The sequence below is a fragment of the Formica exsecta genome, unplaced genomic scaffold (assembly GCF_003651465.1).
Source record: "Formica exsecta isolate Colony F162 unplaced genomic scaffold, ASM365146v1 scaffold323, whole genome shotgun sequence".
In the NCBI taxonomy this organism is placed as follows: Eukaryota; Metazoa; Arthropoda; class Insecta; order Hymenoptera; family Formicidae; genus Formica; species Formica exsecta.
In genome coordinates, this window is record NW_021850487.1 from 145,938 (window position 1) to 154,829 (window position 8,892).

General features: G+C 34.9%; 2 protein-coding genes across 2 annotated transcripts in view; both read left to right on the top strand.

Annotated features, from left to right (window-relative positions):
* The first annotated feature begins 237 nt into the window (after positions 1-237).
* LOC115238160 lies at positions 238-1,123 on the top strand. Its single transcript, XM_029811750.1, has 3 exons — positions 238-534; positions 610-768; positions 957-1,123. Exons 1-3 carry the CDS (start codon positions 468-470, stop codon positions 1,019-1,021), a joined length of 291 nt encoding a protein of 96 aa, XP_029667610.1. The 5' UTR covers positions 238-467; the 3' UTR covers positions 1,022-1,123.
* A 2,007-nt stretch (positions 1,124-3,130) lies between these two features.
* Positions 3,131-8,892, top strand: part of LOC115238170 (dexamethasone-induced Ras-related protein 1) — a 22,327-nt gene continuing 16,565 nt past the window's right edge. Inside the window, exon 1 of the mRNA XM_029811766.1 lies at positions 3,131-3,313. The gene's annotated coding sequence lies outside the window, so the exon portion shown is untranslated. The remainder of the gene's footprint in view (positions 3,314-8,892) is intronic.

The window sequence follows — 8,892 nt, forward strand, 5'->3', positions numbered from 1 at the left end:
ATATATATAATGATACTTGACTCCACTTGACTCTCTCTCTCTCTCTCTCTCTCTTTTTTTAGATATAAATAAATAATATGTTATTTATAGCATACCTCTTTGTATATTCGAATTATATTTGACGGAAACTCGAAATGTATGCATATATAACACTTTTTAAATATTCTAACCTATATAAAAGTTCGTCAACAAAATAATCCGAATTTTTAAAAACATGCGACTGTCGTGTAGAGGTAAGGCGTACTGTGATAGTATCGACTACAATTTAATCGTTGACTACAGTTTTCATCGTCTGTGGCGCGCGCAACAAAAATAACAGCTGTACCGTTTCTCCTAACCTCAAAGCGCTCCATCAATCTTCTTCCTTAAATCGGTCACGTTTCGCGGGTTCTCAGTATATTCGTTAGCAATCGCGTTAATTTATTTGTATCGAATTAAATAATCAGGTATATCAGTGAACGGTAACGATGGTGAAAATCAACATACGATGGAAGACCGCCGAGGACTTTAATATTCTACGAGGGAGTAGTTTTGGTAAGATCGAATATATCTGTCGGGAATCTCGTATAAATGACAGATGAAAATCGTTCGCCCGTCGTTTGTTTTCAGCGACAAAGGTGAAATATTTCTGGCGCAAAGGATGGGCAGAAATCCCAGTGATAATGGGAAGCTCGTTCTTCTTTGTAGGAGCATTAGCCTTGTCTACTTACTCATGGCATTACGCTAGCACGCACGATATGACCCCGAAATATTTCCGAACGCCAAGAAGTAAGTAATGGAATATTCATTTATTTTTGGAGTTTATTTTTTTCGATTTTCGAACTTCATCGAACTTTGTGTAATGATTATGCAATCCTGAACGTACGTCGATAAAACAGAATCGCTGATAACAATTAGATAACTGCGTTACTTGAAGCAACCTCTAATGCGTTGATGCTAATTGAGTTTTAATTTAGTTTACAGACCGGACGACCCGCGAGTTAAGACAATCCGTTATGTCTCGGATTTTGATAAAGTATGAATTTTCATTTAATATGAATTTCCATAGCATTATATGATGAGATACACAGCTGTTATATTGTAGAATTATGATTCGAATAAATGTGTAAATTATTATACCAACTAATGTGAGTCCCCTTCTCTCTGTGAAACCAATGTCATCTTAAAATTAAAAGTTTTTTTTTAGTTTTGTAAAAACATTAATTTTTATATTAAAAAATATTATATAAAAAGACAGTCATATATAATTTTTTTTTTAAATGGTATAATTTTATATAACTCTTTCTTTCTCTGAAACATTTCTACAGTCGCTCTTATGTCGTAGATATATTAAACTTATAATCACGGCATATGTGTGTGATAGATCCTGAAAAATCACGATCGTAAAATTTTTCTCATAAAATTGCAATAAAGGGAAAGCGGTTGACGGTTAAATATACGACGATCATACACCTCTTTTATATTCTGAACATCAAGACGATATTGCATCTCTTGATCTTTGGAAACTTTTAAAAGATGCTTATGCTACGTATAAGAATTACACGCGCGAGGTATTTGAATCTTTTTATACCTTTATTTAAAACATATAAAAAAAGTTAAATTAAGCAATTACGTTTATTTAAATATATCGCGGAAACTAATTTTTGATAATTTTTGAAAGTTTTGATTTTTATATTTGTCAGACGTTTTTTATAAATATTTTAGACTGTGTTGTATCGTGGTCATTTTATTCATAAATTTTTTCGTAAGAGATCCGTGAAAGAATTTTCCTTTTTCTATTGTGTTCCCTCAGTATTCATTTTAGTATTAAATTACTTGTCTGTGCCGAGAGGGTAAACTCTTCACGTGTCATGAAGGATTATGGGACTAAAACGAAGACTTTATATCACATAATTCCGGCTATTTTCCTTGATGTTCTTTATTTATATTGTTCGCAAAGCGTGGCAAAATGTTTACGCACATATTGTCATTCTCGAGGAACTTGAATGTGCGATATTTTTCACTTCGAACTATAATTTTATTGCATTTTATTCAAAGCCGATAAGACATGAATATCTTATTAAATTTTATTGTGCGTAAAAATGTAACCGTTTTATAAAAGAATGTTGAATTAAAATGTACGGAATGTGATTCATATATGTATCAATATTATAAAATCGTGAAAAACTAGTGATAAAAGTAACGGTATTAAAAAAATTTCATTATTTAACGTTCATCCAATCGGATAAATTGAATACTCGAACACCTTGATTACACAGTCTGTGTTCTGTTACTATACTTTCGAAAAACAATAGCACTAAACTGCACAATCCCGCATTCATGATTTCGACGTAAGAGAAACGGTATACGAAATCACATTGATTAAGAATCCCATCGCCCTATGCAAGGAGGACCTAAATCTTACCGATGACTCTCCCGTGAGAGAAAGAGAGGGACGCGCACACGGATATCCCTGCGAAGTCAGGGCGCAGGATCGTAGGATCGCATAGTGGCCTCCCTGTGCTTTCCTGTGTTGCGTGTGTACACTATTATAACTCGGTGAGGATGGAGTAGCGTAGAGAGGGTTGTACGCGTCGGGGGGGGGGGGGGGGGGGNGGGGGGGGGAGGGGAGAGGAGGAGGAGGGACGCACGGAGGAACGAGAAAATGTGCGCGCAAGAGGGAGAGTAAATGGGAGGAGGGATGCTCCGATAGAAGAGGAGGTGAAAGGGAGGATGGAGGACAGATAGATCGAGAGAGAGAGAGAGAAAGAGAGTGATCACAAGGGTGAGAGCAACAAGGGGGAACACGGAGCACACGGTACGGAGCACCCCTCGTTTGCCTCGCCAGTGGTTCAGTCAGCGCTTCGCACCGGCGTCGCTTAGCTTCGCCTCTCGCTCGAGATTCCCATCGAACACGTCCTCGTGCACGACCATCGTCGCGTGCCCCCAGTCGTCTCGCGAAATCAATGAGCCCGCGACATATCGGCAGGCACATCCGGGCCTCGTTCAAGTAAACCGCGATCGTAAAGTCGTGCCGTAACGGGAGAATCGCCGTGAGAAAGAGAGCTGCTACGACGAATAGTCAAACGAGATAGAATCAAAGCCACTTGTCGCTGCAGCTAGGAAAAGGGAGGAAGATAGATAGAGAGAGAGAGAGAGAGAGAGAAGGAGGGAGAGAGTGTACCGCGACGTGTCAGCGAAAAGTGTCAAAGCGTGGACGAGATCGAAAGAAGGAATCGAGGACCTGTACAGGTCCTTAACGTTCAGGACGGTGCATGTCTCGGACCTCGTTTCTCAGTTTTTCCTCCGGCAACGCTTTGTCCACTTTCCTGAGGTAAGCCATGTACAATTAGCACGCGTTTATACGAGTTAATAAGAGAATAATGAGATTTATACTTCTCAGCTGCACCGTTTCATATTGTAATCATTTTGATTCTACAGATCAAACTTGCTTCACAATAAAAAAAGCATTTTTACAACCCTCATCAGTCGATATGAACTATGGAAGTAATTAATAAACTTTCAATTTTATTGTCGACAGATTGCTCATCAATCATTTTCTAATACACTATATGATAGATTGAAGTAACTTTGTGTAATATTTAAGATGGGAAAAGTATAAAAATACTTTTCGGAGATGAAGTGAAATATAAAAAGTTAAAAAATCGTTTTATCAACGAGATTGTAACATAATAATTATAAAATTATATTATTTTTTAAATTTGCGTTTGAAAAACATATTGTATACATCATGTCGCAATTAATCTTGATAATTAGCGACTGTGATTGAATATCAGTCATAAAGCTCTTAAAACATGCCGCTTTAACGTTCGCTTGAGTGTCATATATCAACCCCGTGATATATTGGCAGTGTGAGAAACGTCTTCAAGAGAAGATACTCAATTCATGATTTTATCTTCTATTTGCTCAATGTTCTGCCTGTTCGTCTAGCAATTCGAGTCTTTCTGTGCTTTCAGTCCTTTACCTCGTTACTTCGAAAGAAAGAAATTTCTCAGGCGTCCCATTGTTAAAGTTACAAAATCTCAAAGAGATACATTTTTCCAAAGATATATAGTATTTAATTATTAATTATCGGCTACTAATTTTTGTTTACACAAAATTATACTGTTAATAAAAAGGTATGTGTATATATAACCAATATTTTGCATATTAAATAACTTTTTCTATCGTAGATCAATATATTATCTCCGATTGAACAGATCATTTGACACATGACAAATTGGTTTATTGAAATCTCTAATGTTTTAGAATTTTAAAATATTAAACATTTTCTATAAATGTTTAAAATTACTGTAGTGCATTATTTATCAACAAAAAATATGTATCCATGATTTAAAGAGAATATACACTAATTTCTTATAAAATATTTATTTCTGCAGTAATAGAGAAACCTTCTCTCTCTTGAATATTTTTTTATTTCGAATTTCTTATTTTATGTAAGAATGTTATAAACATAGGATTAAAGAGTGATTAAGTTATATTCACGGACGAATACACTTTCTATAAAAATACAATAGACAAAAGATTGAAGAGATTGATATCTCTTTGTAAATATTAGCTTCAAACCGCAGCCACGTGGATTTTATATATCGCATCTACCGTAAAACCGATTTAATCACAAAAAAAAGCGTCCACCCCGTGGCTGTTCGTTGAACATAGAGATTTTCCGCTAAGCGGTCGAGATAATCTCTCAAAACCCTACGTATACGCACATTATGTACTCGCCTTCCGCAAATAGCGCATAGTCTGCACACACGTATAAAGCAACTACGCGACATTTTTTTCTCGTTCAAGAAAAACTCGCGGCTTTGAAAGAGTTAATAATTATGTGCCCGTGTAGCGCGGTCTTTATTGATTCGCGAGCCGTAGGTCGCATCGTACACCTCGTAATAAGCCATTATGACACGTGCTCGTATTTGTAAATGTGACATTTGCAGCAGCTTTACAATCCCGAAAAAATCAGAGAGATCGGAAAGCTTATGCCCGTATTTTTCAATAACCGATACATTTTAGGCCAGTTTGCAAATACGCGAATTTTTACATGTAAACTAAAAATCTTGAAAGAGATATATATTTATACATATTTCCTTGCATATTTATTAAAGATCCAAGAACGTGTAGCGCTTTATCTCCGATGATTCCAAAATAATGCTACGCATATTTATTGTTTTGTCAATTATTGTATCAAGTATATATCAAGAAGGGGTTTTTTATATTCTATCGCGCACCGTAATTATTTCTTCGCTGCATCCATCTTCAAACTCGAGAATTATTTCATTCATCGTAGCTTAACTCTGATACGAACTGATAGTAGAGTCTCCTCTATTCAACGAACGTAACGCCCAAGTTCACTAAAGTCTCGTAAACTCGGCCTGGACTTGGGCCAAATCGAAATGCCATAGCACTATCGTCGTCGTGCATATAACTATATGCAGCCGAAACAGCTGTTAACCCGACTTGTTGCACCGTCAACAGATGTAACGCGCTGCAACTGATGAACTTTACCGCGAATAGACGCTCCTTTATCGAATAATTATAAATTATGAATATCGTGCGACTATACAAATTTCATGTTTAAAGTTGAAATATTGACGGTTGAATTGATTAAACTCTGTTTTGCTCGTTACATTTTATTGTATATTACATATATCAATGGAAAATTAAGTTAAATTTATTGTCTCTAATTTTTGCATGGGTGAATGTGTATGTTAATTTATTAATTTTATTAAAATAGAAAGGTAAACGAAATCCACACGTAAATGCAGTATAAATACGTTAATTATAAAGGTTATTACAATAGAATTTAATTAAAGTGAGATAAAATTGAAATTAAACGATATTATATAAACAACGTAATATTTTTTCAAAGCTTTTTTTGTATCTCTATTTTTCTTTCTCTCTCTTTTTCTAACTCGCTCTTTATTTCTCTTTAATGAAATATAATTTTTTTTTTTTTTTATAAAAGTTAATAAAATTATAAAATATTTATTTCTGCAGTAATAGAGAAACCTTCTCTCTCTTGAATATTTTTTTATTTCGAATTTCTTATTTTATGTAAGAATGTTATAAACATAGGATTAAAGAGTGATTAAGTTATATTCACGGACGAATACACTTTCTATAAAAATACAATAGACAAAAGATTGAAGAGATTGATATCTCTTTGTAAATATTAGCTTCAAACCGCAGCCACATGGATTTTATATATCGCATCTACCGTAAAACCGATTTAATCACAAAAAAAAGCGTCCACCCCGTGGCTGTTCGTTGAACATAGAGATTTTCCGCTAAGCGGTCGAGATAATCTCTCAAAACCCTACGTATACGCACATTATGTACTCGCCTTCCGCAAATAGCGCATAGTCTGCACACACGTATAAAGCAACTACGCGACATTTTTTTCTCGTTCAAGAAAAACTCGCGGCTTTGAAAGAGTTAATAATTATGTGCCCGTGTAGCGCGGTCTTTATTGATTCGCGAGCCGTAGGTCGCATCGTACACCTCGTAATAAGCCATTATGACACGTGCTCGTATTTGTAAATGTGACATTTGCAGCAGCTTTACAATCCCGAAAAAATCAGAGAGATCGGAAAGCTTATGCCCGTATTTTTCAATAACCGATACATTTTAGGCCAGTTTGCAAATACGCGAATTTTTACATGTAAACTAAAAATCTTGAAAGAGATATATATTTATACATATTTCCTTGCATATTTATTAAAGATCCAAGAACGTGTAGCGCTTTATCTCCGATGATTCCAAAATAATGCTACGCATATTTATTGTTTTGTCAATTATTGTAAAGTATATATCAAGAAGGGGTTTTTTATATTCTATCGCGCACCGTAATTATTTCTTCGCTGCATCCATCTTCAAACTCGAGAATTATTTCATTCATCGTAGCTTAACTCTGATACGAACTGATAGTAGAGTCTCCTCTATTCAACGAACGTAACGCCCAAGTTCACTAAAGTCTCGTAAACTCGGCCTGGACTTGGGCCAAATCGAAATGCCATAGCACTATCGTCGTCGTGCATATAACTATATGCAGCCGAAACAGCTGTTAACCCGACTTGTTGCACCGTCAACAGATGTAACGCGCTGCAACTGATGAACTTTACCGCGAATAGACGCTCCTTTATCGAATAATTATAAATTATGAATATCGTGCGACTATACAAATTTCATGTTTAAAGTTGAAATATTGACGGTTGAATTGATTAAACTCTGTTTTGCTCGTTACATTTTATTGTATATTACATATATCAATGGAAAATTAAGTTAAATTTATTGTCTCTAATTTTTGCATGGGTGAATGTGTATGTTAATTTATTAATTTTATTAAAATAGAAAGGTAAACGAAATCCACACGTAAATGCAGTATAAATACGTTAATTATAAAGGTTATTACAATAGAATTTAATTAAAGTGAGATAAAATTGAAATTAAACGATATTATATAAACAACGTAATATTTTTTCAAAGCTTTTTTTGTATCTCTATTTTTCTTTCTCTCTCTTTTTCTAACTCGCTCTTTATTTCTCTTTAATGAAATATAATTTTTTTTTTTTTTTATAAAAGTTAATTAAATATTTCTAAATTTAAGCCTATGTAAAACTATCTTTATTATTAAAAATTGGGGATATATGTTTATTGTAAGATTGTGGACTTCCTCATTTTAATGAGAGAGTCCACAATCAAATGATTTTTAAAGCTGATAATACATTGCTATTAAAACTGGTAATATCCATCACATTTAACTATTTATAAAATAATAATTTTGAAAAATATGCTGTTTTTTTCGAGAAATACATATTCCTGCACAAAATATAAATAAATCTACCGATTCATGGATAGAAAGTAGTAGGTAGTTTAGAAAAGAGTTGCCCGGAAAATATATTTATTCAGAAAATATTAACTTCGCGAGATGCAGTTGGCATACAAATATTAATATATGCAAATATATACATTTATTCTGTTTTTTTCATGAGTTTATCTTTTTAATTCAACACACATCGATTATTTTTTCTCCTGAAGCGAATTTGGACAGGAACTATCTTTGGAAAGGCTACAGAAAGCGAAGATATTATTTTTGAAATCCGCTCGATTTCTCGACCCGATAACCAAATTTATCGCACTTGCGGGATAGAGGTCGTGGGGAAAACTCTAGCTATTTCAGGAAGTAGGCTACCGCGAAGATTATCTGCAACACTTGTAAATGCATTCACACGAACGCCGTCTCGAGAATCTCGGACGAATCGTAATTGTGCCATGGGGGCGCAAAGCGGTCTCTCGCAAAGTCTCTCTTAGTTCGACGAAAGAACTTCGACACAATTCTATTTGCAGGGAAAGACTATTTGCTTGATAAAAAAAAAAAGGACAAATTTCCGTATCAATAATCCGCGTGTCGTCAAATTTCTCGCGGTACGTCGAGCATGGCGCCTCTGTGCGATGCGCTTTTGTGCATGCTTCCGATGCATCGTTACGATCGTTACGATACGCGAATTTTCGGTTCAAATGACAATTACTCAATAGGGCAGTAATCTTGTCACATCCCGCCACACGTGTCGCAAGAAATAACGCTGGGCGTGACGTAGCAGCAAAATAAAAGATATTTGTGTACGTTGAGGGCATCATATTTGCGGTCTTAATTTAATGCGGTTTATTTTTCATTTTAATGCAGTTTATTTTTTGGTTAGGTCGAGTTTGCGCGGTCGATATTTCCTTTGGCGAAATGCCGCTTCTTAATATATTCAATATTAAATATCTTGGTGAAATTAAAATTTTCAAGAAGTAAACTTGAGACTTGAGTCTAGATGGACAATGAAGTTTCGTTATTCAATTTCTCCTCAAAGGATTAGTTTGAAAGAAAGGTCTTTTACTTTCGACGCT

Coding starts and splice junctions, on each gene's coding strand:
- LOC115238160 (XM_029811750.1), top strand. CDS start 468: ATGGTGAAAATCAACATACGATGGAAGACCGCCGAGGACTTTAATATT. Junction 535..609: donor TCTACGAGGGAGTAGTTTTG/GTAAGATCGAAT, acceptor GTTTGTTTTCAG/CGACAAAGGTGAAATATTTC. Junction 769..956: donor ATATTTCCGAACGCCAAGAA/GTAAGTAATGGA, acceptor GTTTTAATTTAG/TTTACAGACCGGACGACCCG.